At 44.8% G+C, this 18,597-nt stretch overlaps 1 protein-coding gene across 1 annotated transcript; it reads left to right on the top strand.

Moving 5' to 3' along the window:
- The first annotated feature begins 15,678 nt into the window (after nucleotides 1-15,678).
- Nucleotides 15,679-17,268, top strand: LOC138568679 (piggyBac transposable element-derived protein 4-like). Its single transcript, XM_069646462.1, has one exon. The coding sequence runs from the start codon at nucleotides 15,679-15,681 to the stop codon at nucleotides 17,266-17,268; it is 1,590 nt and encodes a 529-aa protein (XP_069502563.1).
- Nucleotides 17,269-18,597: the final 1,329 nt, after the last annotated feature.

Genomic DNA, 18,597 nt, shown 5'->3' on the forward strand with positions numbered 1-18,597 from the left:
CCCACTCGCTTCTGTAATTACCTTATCTGTTCAGCATGAGTTTTCTCCGGTTATTCTCTTTCTGAATTTGGCTCCCTTGAAGATCAACCCCAGTGAAAACAAGCATCTGCCGTTCTCAAACCGGGGTTATTGCCTGGAGCTCTCAGCTTTTGCAGCAGGAATGCCCCAGCCAGGAAAGAGATCCTTCTCCCAGCTCTGCAAGATGTCGACTCTCCTCCCCCTCTCCTCAAGCTTCTCCAGCAAAGTTCTAATCACAGCCTCTAGCATGATACTTGCTATGACGCTTCTCCAATCAGAATCAATCATGTCATCTCCTCCCTCACTACACAATGGCTCACTTCTACAGTGGCAATTGTAACAAACTGATTTCCTGCTCCTTCGAGCTCTTTGCTTCCTGTAGTTATGTGGACAGAGCAGCAGAGAAAAAATGAATGTGCGTTTAAAAGTTCACTTTCAGAGTAGGCCTAATTCTGCAGTGGAGACACATTTTTATTAGTGGGTTATGTTAAATGAAGTTTTATTAGTCAGGTTAGTTGTTAATAAGGTTAGTTATTAATTTTCAAATGTGTCTCTTGCAACATAGGCATTTCAGGTGAAAAATAGTGTGCATTTTGAATGTGCAGATGTGTGCTTTTAACTGTAAAAATGGATTTGCATCTTACATGTAAAAATCGTTTTTGACTGAATAGCCTGTCTTTACTTATATGTCCATGTTACTCTGCCAACACATATAGCAATGCACCACACCCATGTAGTGGTGCTGCATAAAAAAATGCTACCTGTGCAGTAGTGCTGTACTCTGTGCTGTAACACGCCAAATATCCTTACATACCCTCCTTTTTTTTTTTTTTTTATTTGGCTACGATCCAAGCCAATTCCAAAAAAAAAACTGCTCCTTTTCAGAGGATTTGGCCCTTGTCCAAGCCACAATCGAAAGAAATCTAACTTGCCCCCTTTCTTCTTTTCACAATGTAGCAATCCAACAAAATGAATATTCATGTGCATCAATGAAAAAGTTGCAATCAACACAGTATTCATCTGAGTTCATTAGTTTACAAAATGTTCTACATTTGCCTTCCCAATGGAAGTGGCATTAGTCCAAAGTTTCGATTTTATAAGTCAATTAAAAACAATAAAATAAAACAACTAACTAAAACAAATAATTAACATAACAGATTAAAATAAATAATTAAAATAATAAATACGTCGAACTCCATATGTCAGAACTCTTGTCTGCCTCTGATATGTCCCGACCAGCGATGTCACATCATTTGGTTCATTCGAGTACTCTTTCATCTTGGCAATCTTGGATCCATAGGAGTCATCTTTTTTGGCATTCTGGTATGTATGTATGTATGTATGTATTTTATTTTGTATAGCGCCGGTAGCCCGTGGGCATCAGGGCGCTTGCACTTACAATACAGCAACAACAAGACAGACGTAAAGTAACGAACACTGCGGCCTATTAGGGACCCCGAAACATTGCTTTCCCCAGGCTCTTCATCTGAAGAGGTATGTCTTCAGGTGCTTCCTGAAGGTAAGGTGGTTTACCTCTGACCTCAGCACTTCGGGCAGGCTGTTCCATAATTTGGGGGCCATCACCAAGAATGATAACACAAGATTCTGGTTATCTTGTCTTCACCTCCACCTGGAGGCAGGCATCTTTTGGTGTTCATCCAGGGGACTCCAGGACTCCATTGTCTCCCGTGACCTCCGGTATAAATAGTTAATGTTCTAAACCAAAATAGAAAAGAAACAGATTAAGTATATTGCACAATACTAACCACCCTTTTGCCAAAAATAAAACAATTTTTGTTTTTCTGAAATTAAACACAGGTTAAAAAGAAAATAAGCATACATGAAACAACATTTTAAATTCAATGCATTTTCATTCTGCACACCGACCATGAGCTTCTATTATATATTTTTTTTTACTTTTTATATTATTTATTTATTTACATATATTACAGTGTTTATGTGCCATTATAATAATCAACTTTTTAACTTCTCTGTCACTGCCTCCTGACTGTACCCAATTATTTTATCTTTTTGTGTTCAATGGACTTTCTGTTGTATTGTGTGCATCAGTGGGTAGTAGCCCCAGGGCTTTCTGTTTCTACATGCTCAAGCCGCCTGATCTCGTGTCTGGGATGGCATGGCTTGATCTGATTTACATGGACAAACTGCTCTATCGCCGTTTCACCTTCATTTTTCAAAATTTTATAAACCACAGGAGAGACCTTATCTATAATTCGAAATGGCCCCTGCCATGCTGCTAGAAATTTAGAATTTTTCTGTTTACTTTTTCCAAAATGAAATTTATACACCTGATCCCCTACACTGTATTCCTTTACTGATGTCTTTTTATCATAGTAAGACTTTGCACTGTCAGCAGCTCTTTCCAGATTTCTCTGCACAAAAGCAAATGCATGTTGCAAATGCCTCCTCAGTTCATCAATATATTCATGAACTGTGGATGCATTCACAAGTGTTTGCTCATGTGTTCTGTATAGCAGGTGTTGTGGTAACACCATTTTCCTACCTGTCAAGACCTCACCTGTTGCTTTGGCAGGAGTTGATCTGATTGCCATTAAAACCAAAGGTAATCGTAAATCCCAGCTGGAACCTGCTTCTGCCACAAATTTCTTTAAAATGTCCACAACAGACCTATTGCACCGTTCAACTCCACCTGAAGAAGCCGCCCGATATGCAATATGTAGTTTTCTTTTCACACCCAGTATTTGCCATACCTTACTCATTAGAGTACTTGTGAAATGACTTCCTCTGTCTGACTCAATTCTTTGTGGCAACCCAAACCTTGAGAACACATGGTTCACAAGCAATGTGGCTGCTGTTTGCGCACTACAATCTACAATCTAGTGCAGGAATGCATTCAATCCACTTTGACATCAAACATACCACACTTAAAATATAACAGTTTCCTCTGCTCGACCTTTTTAAAGGCCCTGCATAGTCTATTTGCAAATCTGACCATGGAATAGTTAGGCCTCTTTTCATTAATGGGGCTCTATGCATTGGTGAAGCAGGTTTAAATTGGGTGCATACTAGACATCCTCTAGTATATAATTCCACATCTTGGGACATATGTGGCCAGTAAGCATAATCTTTTAGTGTTTCCAATGTTTTTTGTGAACCTCTATGGCCTGCAGTTATGGCATCATGTGCATGGTGTAGCATTAGCCCTCTGAATGAAAGGGGTACCACCCACTGTATTTGTCCTGTTATGGACTCTCTAATCATGAGTCCATCCTGTAATCTAATTCGTGTTTTGTTCTTCAATAGCACCCTCAACTCTTCTTTTCCCATACAATCATTTTCTGTTAACCTGAGAAGTGCCATGGGCCGATCTAAACGGCCCCTGTGTGAAACTGTCAGTGCTAGGCCGAATGCATCGGCCGAGAGGTATACCTATCAATAGGAGGGGTGTTCTGTTATATACACCTCTCCAAAACCAAGCCCTGCCATTACAGTCTGCTCCTGGGTGCTTTATTCTTTACTGTATATGATTTGCTTCACCAATGTACATCATTTCTTAGTCTGAATATTCAAAATAAAAAGTGGTTCAAATGTTCTTCCCTGCACTTGGACCAGTTCATTTTTTGTCCACCCCTGCTTCATTTTCAGTATTTCCTGCTCCCACTGTCAATCAAACTGCACCCCCTCCTTATCCAGCCCCTTCTGGAATGTAAGTCCTGCCCCTCTACTCCCACGTGTCCATTTTGTGCACGTGCAGTCTGCCTGGGTTGCCCTCGCCATTACGTGCAGTCAGCCTGGCTTGCCCTCGCCATTAGCAGTTATAGGGTAAAGGATTCGTTTTTTCACCCCAATCTACGCTGGGCTTCTAACATTGAGTGCAGCTTGGCTGCCTGCTGGCCACTTTCACTAAACAGTGGCAGGAAACCCACAGCATGACTACGCATGTCGGGTCCTCCATTTCTGCAGAAACGGCACTGACAGGTCAGTTCTGAACGTTCCAGTTCTTAGACCTGTGCCGGCGCTGTTACTGCCTTTGCAATGTGAGAAGGTGCTCTCTGTGCAGAAAACATGTAAAAACGAGTGTTTTGCCGCTTTAATCCAGTCCGCAAATGCACGAGTCTAAGAGGTGAAAGTTAATTGGTCGTGCGGTTTCACTTCCGAGACTCCCGCGTTTGCAGGATTTTCTGGTGAAAACTAGCGCTCTCTCAATTGCTGGAACTTTGATTGTTGCATCATGCAACATTTCTGCTAAACGCTGCAGGCCCCTGGGAAAGCACCATGAGGTGCGCTGGAGGTAAAGGGCCGGAATGTTTGCATCGGAGTGAAAGGCCCTGGATATGTGCAGTTGCTGTTTCCCAGTGCTGTAAGTATGCTCTGACGGTTTATTATTCCAATCTTTTTACACATTGGACGTTTTCTTTTGTTGAAATGTTGTGCTCTGAAGCTTGCAGGAAACTAGAGTATGGCATTAACCTGTGGCGACTAATTTGAAGGTAATTGGATTTAAAACCTATGACAATATACCGGGCATTTGTTCTCACACGGATGATGCACATTTAAATGATGGCGCTATTTAGCATGGCGAGGCCTTATGTACACTAATTTGGCTGTTATTGAATGGCTTTTTCTCGAATGCTAGGTTTGCTAGCCCGTTTGCTGCCTGTCTCTTTCTTTCCGGAGTACTAGAAGTAAGGGGGTGGCTTGCATGAAAGCGTTGCATTTTGCTGGTTGCTCTCACATTGATCGTCCATGGCTGTGCACAGAAGCTCCAGGGCCTAGGCCCTAGGCAGTCTTCACAGAGATGTCAGCGAGCAGGATTTACTGAACCCATACAGTGCTGCAGGAAGGGTGGGTTTGATGTCTGTTAGGGCTGTGGGTTTCACTTTACCTGTGAACTGCACTGAATTCCTGCCTTATAGCACCCCCTCTCATTGTGTTTGGTTGAGATCTTATTGACACCACTGGGAAACGTAATGCACCTGTGCAGTGTGCTAAAGTCATAGTTTAAAAATAAAAACCATTGTACAACTCGTTGTGCCAACATATTCCAGACTTCACGAATTAGTTACCTGTACCGACTGGCTGGCAGGCGCCATAGACCGTAAGATTAAGCCTTTGGTGAGTCGCATTTAAATGCGTCCCCTTATAGGGAAAGCAAGCTCATTCATTTACTCACTCTCCTTATTGGCCATACGCCCTCTGCCTTTCAGGTATACAGACTGTACATCTCTAAGCTCCAGTATCAGACCCCCAGTTTATGTGTGCAGACTTCTGCCAACCCTGAATAGACATAAGGTTGGCAGGTTTCAGTCTAACCATTGCAGGGCCCAATTTCATTTTGCAACTAAGATCTCACAATGGCGTCTCGCAAAGCAGCACGAGAGAACACCATTGTACGGGGGAAGGTGGTGTTGGCTCAGCAGGCAAAACATAATACACTAGAAGTACAGGGCTGGAATTCCAATATGCCTTTCCCGATGTGTAGCTACATTGTGCGAACATACTTTTGCTTTACTTAAAATGGACGTTGAATACACAAGGTTGCTCCCCTCGCATTTTGCACTTTCCGCACATCTATCACTAGTGGGTTGGTCCCATTTTGTAGCAGCAAATGCGTCCCTTGTACTCGCATGTACTTCTGGTTCTTGAGATTTTGAGAAATGGCACAAGCAGCACACAGGGAACACAATCTGCATGTTTGCATGAAATGATGAAATATACATGCAATCGAAAATAACTATTGACACGCTTTGACTAACTTTGCTGCTCACAGACTAGGCTGCCAGGAAATTAGAAAGTTAAGGTGCGAGTTCTGCAGGCCTTGTTAAAAATGTGTGGGGGCCTGCTGAGGTTGAGAAATGATTGCCGGCACTGTTTGGGTGATATTGTATGTATGAAGCACTTAAGCGTAAGTGCTATATAATAACTCATCATCATCGTTTAGCCTTGTTCGTACGCTTGCATTCAGTCATTTGCAGTATGGGCTTATGCACTGATTTTGACGATACATATGGTGATCCATTCTTGTATGAAATGTATTTCACTTTATAGTGATATCGTCACCATATTTTTCGTAGTGTACTTAGAAAAAATGCTGTGTGATGCCACTTCCTGTTTTGACAAGGGGTGACATTTTTAGGCAACTGAAATCGTAATGTGGGTTTAGTACTTGCATGTCATGAGAGTCATTGGAAGGGTAGGGGGGAAAGGAGGCATCACATTCTCACAGCAGGTCTGAAGTGTGTGGTTTCGGACATGAAGGAGAGAATTAACTGCTTGTAACATTAAATCTTCACCAGAAGAGTTTCATTAGAATGCTATAAAAGTTAGATGCCCCCACCCAGGTATGTTTGCCCCTTTAGATATTTTCAAAGAAATCACTGTATAGCGATCCAGCAGGGAGTTGAATCACTGAATGCCCACTGAATATCTTGGAATATTTCTTTGTGAGCAACTGGCTGGCCTGCAGGAACCAGTGTTGAAGGCAGTGCAGTAATAACACTTCTTTTTTCCCCAATGGAAGACGGTCTGCAGCAAATGCAGCTTGTAAGGCAAGCGCCACGAAGTACCCACTGTAAGCCCCATTTTTTAGTAATGTATAAAGGATTATATAACCATGTTGTTAGAATGCTTGATGGCAATATGAGAGTAGTGGCTAGGCCCCCATCTGAGGACTGAGGCTTATTTCAATTGAAAAAGTTGAAAGGCCCTGGCGCCATCCAGGGATCCAGGGCCTTTTAATCTATGAATCCTTCTTTGTGAGCAAGTGGCTGGCATGGAGGAACCAGTGTTGAAAGGCAATGCAGTGATAACACTTCTTTTTTCCCCAATGGAAGTGACAGCCAGACGGGCTGCAGCAAACGCAGCTTGTAAGCCAAGTGATGCAAGCGCACACTGTAAGCCCCAGAATGTATGTAATATATAAAGCATTATTATTCCATGTTATTAGACTGCTGACTGGGAATATGGGGGCAGTTTCTTGGGGCTTAAGGCACCTGTTATTTGAAAGGGTTCAAATGCCTGCAGGACACCTTTTCAGTTTTGTCCCTCTCCACAGAGGCTGCTGTGTGGTGGGGGGATTTTATTTTATTTAATTTATTTGTTACACGCCCAGACCCTCGGGTGTCACGGCGTGGTTATAAGAAAGCTTAGAGATTAATAAAAACACCATTACATTGGTTACATTACATCATTAGTGGACAGTTATATTCAGCACGGGAATATTGGTACCATCGATATTGATGGTTGAGTATTCTGTCTTCTCATCGTTAAGACGTAGCCTGTTTAGCGCCATCCAATTTTGTATGATGAAGTACATTTTATTGATTGATACGGTGTCCTGGTCATAGCAAGCTGGTTCATGCATTTGTAGGATTGGGACTGGGTGGGGCACTGTGCTTTTGGATGTCATTCCCTGATCCACCTTCACCCAGGTGTGCCCGTGAGCATGTTACGTGTGTTTGTGCATGTGTTTCACCCACGTCTCTAAGCCACTGACTTTTGTCCTGTCTTTGCATCTGCAGTGCATGAGGCTTCTCCTGATCACAGTCCGATGCTTCAGGAGTGGAGCACCATGAGCAGGAGTAACTTCCAGCATCTCCTCGTCGGCCTTGATGAGACCCCTCTGGACCAGGAGTCCAAGTACAGCCAGATAAGAGAGCGACCTTACAGGCATGATATGGAGTTTGGGGTGGAAGGTGCAGGAGAGTGCAGAGGGAGAAAGTGGCAGTAGAGGTCTGCAGTGGTTGGGTGGTATGCAACAGGTAGGCTGGTGCGTGCATTTGGAGGATTGGGGGTGGGGGCACTGTGCTTTTGATGTCATTCCCCAATCCACCTTCACCCAAGTGTGTCTTTCAGCATGTGACAGGTGTTTGTGCATTTTAACCCTACTGTTTTTTTTTGGGCTGGTTTTGTCATGGAGACATCATGAGTGACCCTGGTGTAGGGGGCATGTGTGAATGTTATCCCCACCATTTAAATCCAGTTCAGGAGTAACACCACATTGACGTTTTTAGTAGACGAGAAAGCACTGGATACAAAAGAATAAGAAATAAGCCACTAATATATGGTCTAACAGTGATATTTCTAAACCGAAGCATCTGAAAGACAATTGCCATTCTAAACATCTGAGTATCTTGAATGTGTGTATGTATGTACTATATTGAATTCAGTTCATATTTATCTGTTTTGGGCTAGCATGTCTGTGGTGTGTTTGAAGCTGTTAATGTGTTCCCCTATCTTGTCTCTGAAGAAGCTGCTGCTGGTATTGCACTTGTAGGTGGATTGTGGTGTTGCAGGGTCTGGCAACAGCCTGATGACATGCTTCATAGCTTGGCAGATCGCTCTGCTCTTGTTGGAAGCTTCCATGAGAATTATGTCGTGGTTTGCTTTTGCTGTGGTGATGAGTGTCAAATGTGCTTATACGAGGGCTCTCAGGCTTAGGGCTCTTCTAGTTTGTGGGACTTTCTGTAGAATTTGTCTTTCCTGCTCATGCCATGCTTTTTGCTGAGTAACAGTGCTCATAGGTGTGGAGTGCATGGCATGCTAAGGGTTGGGAGACACTGGGGGAGACCAGGAGACCAATGACAGCTGGGTAATAGAGCACCCCTATGGCCCAGTGTGGTGACTGCAGTGTGCCAAGAAGTGTGCAGTGGAAGGTGGGAGCAGAGTCCTGCAGTTGGTGGGGGGATGCACCAGGTATGCTGGTGCATGCATTCAGAGGATTGGGGTATGGGGGGCATTCACCCAGGTGTGTCCTTGAACATGTGACATGTGTTTGTGCATGTATTACACCCATGTCTCCAAGCCACTGACCTTTGCTCTTTCTTTGCCCCGGCAGTGAACAAGGCTTCCCCGTATCACAGTCCAAAGCTGGAGGAGTGGAGCACCATGAGCATGAGCAATTTTCAGCACTTCCTCGTCCACTTTGAGAAGACCCCTTTGGACCAGGATTTCAAGTACAGCCAGGTAAGAGGGTGCTCCTACGGGTGTGCCATGGAGTGTGGGGGTGGAAGGTGCATGAGAGTGCAGTGGGCCCAGGTGGCAGCTGAGGCCTGCAGTGGGTGGGGGGATGCGCCAGGTAGACTGGTGCATGCAATCTGGGGGATGTGCTGATTTCAAAGTAGTCCCTTTTTGCTATTTTCGTGATGTGTGCTGTATTGAAGCACATTAAATCCACAAGAGAGCTGCAATTATCAAAGAGGCGCCAAGTGCCGGTTTGATAACTGGTAAACTTAGCACCTCTTTGATATGCTAAGTAAGGGCAGTTGACCTTGATGGCTGCACGGTGTCCCGTGGTGTGCTGATAGATAACAATAATGTTCAGATGTTAGCAAACCTTTGGCTAATCAGTGATGTATTTATTTTTCAAAATGACAGATGTGTTAAAATGCTTATTGGTTGCCCTTGTCATTACCTGATTATTTGTCGGGTGTTGATGTTTAAAGGCACATGATTATTTGCCCTGTGCACTTTCTTTGATTGTGAAAGACCAATTGAATGTATAAACATGTCCATTTAAGATCTGCTCACTTGCATATTTTAGAGTGCCCCCCACACTTGTTTTCTTAAGGCTTGTGCCCTTGTGGGATGCGTACATGACAGCTGGCAGTGCAGTGCACAGGGAGTTGCATTCCGTGCACACATTGGCACGCTTTGGAAAAACGTTTGTTCTCCCACTAAACAGTAGATTATGAGCTGCACTTACTAATTGCAAGTGCTTACAAATATGTTTTAAATATTTAGGGCAACCACGCAGCAGTCATTGATGTCATGGCATTAGGCGCTCTGCCAGCACTGGGGCTGTGACTCAGTCGAATCATGGCGGGATCTTCCCCTCGTTTCCGTGCCAGTTCAATCAATTTCAGTCACTTTAGTGCTCTATAGTTGTCGTTTTGGGTCATACTGGCATAGCCAGTAGGAAACACTCCCTTAGCTCCCCCCCTGTCGGCCATCTTTAGATTTTATACTGCACGTTAGTGTTGGGAGTACTCTAAAATATTAATTTACGTTCCCGCAGTGTGTTTACCAACCTGGGGGTGGCTCTATTACCAGGTGGCCTTGTGGTCCCAGCGTTCTTTTGTTTTGCAGGTGCCGGGAGGAATTTATGGAGGGAAAGCTGGATGTATAGTCGACCCAGGCAACCGACAGCCTTGTGGATGATGCAAAGGGTCTTCAATTTGATCCTTGCAGTCACCAAGAGCCAGTGGAGAGATTTTAGGGCTAGAGAGATGTGGTCCCTGGGCTTGAGGCCATGGATAAGTCTTGCAGTTCTATTCTGTATTAGTTGAAGGGGTGTCGAAAGGGAGGAAAGAGGAAGAGGCTGTTGCAGTAGTCCAGCCTAGAGAGAACCCGGGCTCTGGAGATGTTGGGCTCCTGGGTTAAGATGAGGAAAGGTAGAATGCCCCGAAGGAGGTGCAGCTGAAGGTTGGACTCCTTGGCAAGGTCTGTGATGAGTGGAGAGAAGGAGAGAGAGGAATCAAAGATCATCCCAAGGTTTTTTGCCGCACAAGTGGATGAAGGGGACACAAGGAGTCTGGCGAGAGAGTGGGGAACAAACAAGGAGCAGGCATCCCAATGAGAAGGATCTCTGTCTTACTGGCATTAGGGCAGAACCCATTGGCAGAGCACCATGCCTGAATAGCGGTCAGGCAGTCGGGTATGACGGAGGAGGAGGTAGAGGATGGCAGCTTCAAAGAAAGTTGTGTGTCGTCTGCATAACACTGGTAATGAGTGGAGAACATGGGGGCCAGGTAGATGTTGAAAAGCCATGGCGATAGGATAGAGCTCTGAGGGACACCACAGGCAGAGAGTGAGGTGGAGGAGAGAAAAGGACCCATTTGCATTTGAGATGGTCTGTTTGAAAGGAAGGAGGTAAATTCCCTGTCCGGGAATCCAAAGGTATCATGGAGACGGTTTATGAGGATGAACTGCTTGACTGTGTCAAAGGCAGAAGAAGGATCGAGGAGTATCAGAAGCAAGGGAGTGTTTGAGTCCAGATTAGAGAGTTACTGACTAATGGGATTGACTGCAGGAATGGTCTGATATTGTTTGCCTGTGGTGAGCATCTGATGAAGCAATGTGGTATGCAAGTGCTGGATGTGGTGACAGTGGGACTAATGGCCTAAGTGAGTCTCTGATGGGGGTGTGTGCCTCAGGATGTCTTATAGTTCTGTTAATTGGGAATATTTAACACTGGGTACGTCTTCTGCACCTGTGTCCTCTGTTTCCCCTCCATTGCCTTCTTAACACTTTGCAACATGCGTGTGACTCCACCATCTAGTCTTCTCTGGTCTGGTGCAGGAGAATGGGTCTTAACTCTTGTGGTAAAATGGGTGTCTGATGCAAATGCCTGGAATAGTGAGAACTCCTGCTGATGTTTCTTTGTAAGAGGTTGAACTGTTAGCCTGCTGAGACATGGAAATTGGACAACAGAAATCGGCTGTAATGGGTGGGGCGAGGGATTGTGCCTCTTTTTTCTATGACTGACTTCTTTTCATTCTATGTTTTTGGAATTATTTCATTGAGAACGGTGGCTGCAGATGTCTACGCACACTACCAGATCAATCTGCAGGCAAGTGTTGCAGATCATTGAAATCATCTTCCAGGTAAGTCGGTGACTAGCTGGGTATACCTACGCTGTGGGCACCATGTGGTGACTTTTGAAGCAGCATGGTATACTTACTAGGAATCCGAGTTTATTACCAGAATTCTTCTTGCTCTATGAATATAAATACTTTTCTGAGGTTTGTCTACTCCATGTAAAATTATAATTTAGACGAGGGCTCTCCACTAGATTAGGCCTATGCAGTTTGCATCTATCCAACCCGCCCATCCCAGCACCTGATGGGGCAGTGTGTTCCCTCCACCCCTCCTTGTGCTCCCCTGGGCAGCTGGTAGACGGCAAAATCTCTGAATATGTCTTTTTTTTGCAGGTGGATCCGGGCATCGTCTTCTCCACACACAACACAGTAGACCAGGGAATGCCACTAGATTAGGCCCATGCAGTTTGTGTCTATCTAACCTGCCCATCGGAGCGCCTGACGGGCAGAGAGTTCTCCCACCTTGCGCTCCCCTGGGCAGCTGGTAGACGGCAAAATCTCTGAATATGTCTTTTTTTTTGCAGGTGGACTCGGGCATCGTCTTCTCTACACCCAACACAGTAGACCAGGGATTGCCACTAGATTAGGCCCATGCAGTTTGCATCTATCCAACCTGCCCATCGGAGCGCCTGACGGGCAGTAAGTTCTCCCGCCTTGCGCTCCTCTGGGCAGCTGGTTGACGGCAAAATCACTGCATCCGTCTTTTTTTTGCAGGTGGACTCGGGCATCGTCTTCTCTACACCCAACACAGTAGACCAGGGATTGCCACTAGATTAGGCCCATGCAGTTTGCATCTATCCAACCTGCCCATCGGAGCACCTGATGGGCAGTGAGTTCTCCCGCCTTGTGCTCCTCTGGGCAGCTGGTTGACGGCAAAATCTCTGCATCCGTCTTTTTTTTGCAGGTGGACTCGGGCATCGTCTTCTCTACACCCAACACAGTAGACCAACATCGTCTTCTCTACACCCAACACAGTAGACCAGGGATTGCCACTAGATTAGGCCCATGCAGTTTGCATCTATCCAACCTGCCCATCGGAGCACTTGATGGGCAGTGAGTTCTCCCGCCTTGCGTTCCCCTGGGCAGCTGGTTGACGGCAAAATCACTGCATCCGTCTTTTTTTTGCAGGTGGACTCGGGCATCGTCTTCTCTACCCCCAACACAGTAGACCAGGGATTGCCACTAGATTAGGCCCATGCAGTTTGCATCTATCCAACCTGCCCATCGGAGCACCTGATGGGCAGTGAGTTCTCCCGCCTTGTGCTCCTCTGGGCAGCTGGTTGACAGCAAAATCTCTGCATCCGTCTTTTTTTTGCAGGTGGACTCGGGCATCGTCTTCTCTACACCCAACACAGTAGACCAACATCGTCTTCTCTACACCCAACACAGTAGACCAGGGATTGCCACTAGATTAGGCCCATGCAGTTTGCATCTATCCAACCTGCCCATCGGAGCACTTGATGGGCAGTGAGTTCTCCCGCCTTGCGTTCCCCTGAGCAGCTGGTTGACGGCAAAATCACTGCATCCGTCTTTTTTTTTGCAGGTGGACGCGGGCATCGTCTTCTCTACACCCAACACAGTAGACAAGGGCTCACCACTAGACTAGGCCTCAGCAGTATTTTAATTAATGCATTTCTAAATATGTCAGTAAACTACTGGTTGCTCGCAGTAATCTTAGTTTGATTTTCAGCATCTATGTTTCAATTTGTAATTTCTTAAAATAATTTGGTGTTGGGGTTTGAGGGAGGTGGGAGGGCATGGGTGAGGTGGGATGGCATGGGTGTGGGGGATTGATGGGTTTGTGAGGGCTAATTACTCAGTTTCTCACTTGTTTTCCCATACACAGTTACTTAAAGTGTGCATACTCCTCTAGAGACTAGCACAACATATGCAGTCTCCCACTGGCCTTCCAATGTGCTGTGGTTAAGGTTCGCAAAACGATTTTGCCCTACTTTCACCACCATTTGGACATCGCGATCGTCTATTGATAAGTTTGTGGGGGAGTATTTTAGTCTTATTGTGGGTGACAACCAATTCTTTGTGTGTTTTCTTTGCAGCATGGGAGTGAACACTGCACCAACCACCTTCACCCCCCTTTCTGCCTGAGCCGCCTGGTTGCCGTGTGTGATATCTTATCACGGACGCCGTGCTCTCAGGAGGAAAGTCACCCTGTTTTAGGAGACTTTACACTGTAGTAGTTTGAGCGGCCTGACATGTTGCATGCAACACTATTGATCTTGCTTCTCTATTGCTCTGTTTTTTTTTGTAGGTGAATTAATATATATATATATATATATAAAAAATAGGAGGTGCGGGGCGCACTCTGGTTCCCAGCTTAGTATACCTTCCACAGTCCAGTTGATCTTCTGCTCCAAGCGCTTTCATGTCTCTTGTAATCTTCAGGAAGGCAGTCTGTTCAGGTGTTGCTAGTTTATACCAAATGTGGCCACATGGAATATGTTGAATAAAAGTGCATACCTTTTATTCTCGTTTACATTTTCTGTGTGCAAAATGTGCTTAATGATCTTCCCAACATGTTCGGTCTTAGGGCTGGTCAAAGACAGATGCCATAAGATTTTTTTTTATGTTGAAGTTAGAGAAGCAGAAATTACCATCATAGGAGGTTTTGCCCGCATCAGTGATCCCAGCTCTGTCTATGGTTGGCCAGGCTCTCTTAAAATTATTGTTTGTGGTGCTTATTACCGAAATGGAATGCATTTAAAAGCATGAAATGTGTTTATAATTAGGAGGTAACTAAGCCCACAGAAGGGGTCTGCAACATGTGGCTCTCGGGATCGTACTTATTTTACTACAACACCCATAATTCCTCAATATAATCAATATGTGTCATGGTGGAAGGATTTTGCAGCCCACACGATCTGCAGTTTGAAAGTTTGTACTCCCCTGGAACCCTTTCTTTTTCATGCCACACTTTGATTGCACTACAGCATTTTTCCAAGCAGGCTTTGCCCATAGTGAAGTGGGTGTTTTAAAAGAGGAGGAAGTGCATTAATTTCATGTTTTTACTGACATTCATGATTACTAACAACATCTACCATTTCTCCATTTAAAAAGCATGCAATATAAATGACCAATGTGATGTGGTTACTCTTATTCATGTGCATTGGGTGCTGCTTGCAAAAGGGGCTGAGCTTGCCGCCATGGAGAGCTGAAATAGATACATTTACCTGCTTTCTGTCAGCAGGCCTTCTGACAGGGCTCTCTGTGTGAGGCGAAGTAGACTTTTTTTTCTCCAATTTTTGTGACAGAAAATGTAGATCTATTTCTTGGTTTATAAGTGCTTTTTGGTGTTAAATTATAATTTTACCACACACTATACAGTAATAGATTGTAGGGACTGTTCAAGAAAAAGGCTCTCCAAAAACATTTTCTGACAAGACAGTCACACACAACCCATTCAGCTCTTTTTTCTCTCTTCTCTAAGAAAGTACTGATATTCTTCAATAAAATAACCAAATCCACCCACAGTCCCCACATTTGACCACATTATAAAACATGTCAAGTATTCTCAGAAAGGCTCCTCAAAGGGGTTCATGTGTATAACAAATGTTAGCTATGGGGCATGACCAGGCAGCAGGGGGTGCTACAGTGCCCAGACATGTCCATTGTGTGTGACCTTTGCTAATAAAGTTCAGCCATGCGGCAGTGAAAGGGGAAAAAAGGTACATTTAGCCTCTGACTGACTGGAATCTCTCTTTGAGGGCTTTGTGTGTGAAGGAGAGAGGTTGTGTTTTTACTGCTCGTGTGAAACCAATTCTTTGTCAAGGAGATTGATTTCAAAGGTGAATTTGGAAATTTGGGTGACTAGGTGATTGTGTTTTGGTAAATTCTACTTCGTGTAGCTTTACTGGGAAGGAAATATAATTTTTTTTTTTACCCCTTCCTGAGTCTTTCTAGGACACAGGATACCATCCCTGTGTGTTTTTGTTTTGTTTTTTATTGGCTGAAGTTTCTTTGTCTCCATCCTGTCATTAGACCTTTTTTCTGAGAGGGTTAAAAGATTGTGAAAAGGATCAATTAATTTAGAAAACATTTTGACAGGATTTTTTAGGGGAAAGAAATGGCAGCCAAAAGATTTAGAATTGACAATCAAGATGCTTTATTTGAGCTGATGGCAGAGGCACCAGACATTAGCTCAGAAGGGGAGAGTGATATTGAGTTTGAGCCTGAGGGGTTGGCAGAGACAAGCAGTGGAGAGGATAGTCCCTCTGAGGATGAGTGCAATGACGACTCTGGGGAGGAGGGACTGTCACAGGAAGATGTTTGTGAAGCCTATTGGGATGAGGTTTTGCCTGGTGCGGATCCATACAGCAATGGAGTGGAGTTCAGCGTCAGGAACCCAGGGGGTCGCAGTCTTCCACTCAGAAATTCCCCTCCTATTGTGTATTTTAACTTGTTCCTCACAATGGACCTTCTAATCCACATAGTGAGGGAGACAAACAAATATGCAAGGGATCTACTAGCAGCAAAGGCAGAGTGGATCCAAATTCATCCTCATTCACGGCTGCGCCGGTGGATGAATGGAGGGCTGACTGTGGCACTTCTAAAAAAATGGATTGGCCTTTCTATAAATATGGGAATTATTCGCAAGAAAAATGTAAAAATGTACTGGGACCTTACAGACCCTTCTCAGGCCACACCTTTCTTTGGCCAAGTCATGCCGTTGTGGCAATATCTCATTGTCACACGGATGATCCACTTAAACGACAACGCCACTGCAAAGGCACGGGGAGAGGAAGGGTTTGATCCCTGGCATAAGGTGCGTCCAGTTTTGGACTCCCTGAACCGTGCATTTAAAAAATACTATGTGCCACGGCAGGTGCTCTCCATTGATGAGTCCATGATTGGCATGAAGAATAGGGTCGCCTATATTCAGTACATGCCCAACAAAAGACATGCCAGGTTTGGGATTAAAAAATTTGAGGTCTGTGACAGCAGCTACAGCTATATTTTGCACGTTGACCTGTATGCAGGCAGGGATAAAACAACGGGGTGTGAAAAGGGATTTGTATATAACAAGGTCATGAGCCTCTTAAAGTCTTGTGACTTACTTAATAAGGGATATCACTTAATGACCGACAATTATTACACCAGTGTCGGCCTTGCTGAGGATCTCTTATTGACCACAACCCTTCTAACAGGCACAGTGAGGGTGAACTCTAAGGGTTTGCCACCCGAGATAACCAGGGCCAAGTTACAGCCGGGTGGATCAAAATATTTGAGAAAAGGTGGGTTGTTGGCATGTGCCTTTAGAGAAAAAAAAAGCCATCGCAAGCCTGTGCTGCTGCTGTCCACTGCCAGTCTGGCAAGTGATGTACTCGTGCATACTAGATGTGGCCAGTCAGCCATCAAGCCCCAAATCATTCTTGACTATAACAAAGGAATGGGTGGGGTTGATGTAAGCGACAGAAAAATATATGAGTTTGCTGCAGAGAGACCAACACATAGGTATTGGTCGAAGATATGGCGTAACCTCATAGACGTTTCCATAATGAACGCCTATGAGCTTTACAAAATTAATACTGAACACAGCAAACTCCTTAGCAGGCACAGCTTTGTAGTTGATATCATAGAGGCTCTCTGCTTGTCTCAGGAGGGAACGTCCTCTGAACACTCAGCAGCAACCCCACTGCTCGCCCCATCATCATAGGAGCATGGTTTTGCCATTTTGCCGGCAAAGAAAGAAAGGGACTGTGCCATATGTTCTGACAGAAGTAAGCCTGGTGGACGAAAAAGATCACGCCACTGGTGCCCAGGCTGCAATGTTGGCATCCATGAAAGATGCTACCCGCTTCTTGTTCATAACACCTCATGCAACATAGACCCGGATGATTCAAGTGTAGGGTGATACACATGAAAGACACTGCAAAATATTGTCTACACAAACACCTATATGTACTTTACCTCCCATTATAAAACTGATCAGGTTTTCCATGTGGGGGAGGGGATAGATTAAGCAGTTTGGGGGCTTCTTTTTTTAAAAATGTTTAAAAAAGTTTAACTCGGAAAACAAGTAAAAAATACTCAAAAAAATATAAAGTGAAAAAAATATGTTTACCATTTTTTTTGTCAAATAATTTTCCCTCCCTATTTTAATAAATATATTTCATTGTACATATATTCTGGAAAAATATAATACATGTTATAAAATTAACACTAACAGCCCTTCACAAAGTGCCCAGTCCCTAGAAATAATATACACGTAAAAATAATTAACAAATGGGCATGTCGATGACACAAATTGGACTCTGACCCATCTCCATTCCATTCCCCTGCTGATCTGTCTGCTTCGGCACCGGGCACCTGGTTACCCTCTAATTTTCGGGCCCAGGTCCCTGCCCACCCAGCCACACACCCGCACTGCCTCCTGGCAACCCTGGCACTTGGGTCTGTATCTGTAACCCTACATTCCCCTTACCTGCACTTATCAGACACCCCTTGTCTGCGCTTTAACCTTGCACTTGCCACATTGCTGCCTGCACTACCAGTTGTTGTTGTTTTATCCCTTGCTCTGCACTTTCCACTCCTCCCCTCTCCCTTGCACCTTCCCCCTTCCCTTTCCCATGCACCTGCGCGTTCTCAATGTCACTGGGCCTAGTAAGATTGTTGTTTTGTCCTCCCTTGTTCCCCTCACTTGCCTCGTCGCGCTCTGAAACACTTGTGTATGAGCGCAATACAAATAAAATATCATATCATAGCCTGCTCTGTCCGGAGTAGGCGTACGTGGGAGTGCACCAGCAAAACAGAGTGACAAACAGGGGGCATCGCAGCTTACTTCTTGATGGAAGAGCCTACCCCCTGCACAGGGAACACGTTTTACCCAAAATGCAGGCCTAAAGTGACAGGCAAGCGTCTCAGCTGGTTGAAATGCATGACTCTTTTGATAGAAAGCCTTGTGCCCACAGATAGGCTTGGCAGGCTGCAAGTGTGACAACTGCGAGACTGACCCTAAGCAATGATGAGCACTGTGCAGTCCTCA

This window comes from Ambystoma mexicanum, chromosome 2q, assembly GCF_040938575.1.
Source record: "Ambystoma mexicanum isolate Mex_15411 chromosome 2q, UKY_AmexF1_1, whole genome shotgun sequence".
Classification (NCBI taxonomy): domain Eukaryota; kingdom Metazoa; phylum Chordata; class Amphibia; order Caudata; family Ambystomatidae; genus Ambystoma; species Ambystoma mexicanum.

Coding starts and splice junctions, on each gene's coding strand:
- LOC138568679 (XM_069646462.1), top strand. CDS start 15,679: ATGGCAGCCAAAAGATTTAGAATTGACAATCAAGATGCTTTATTTGAG.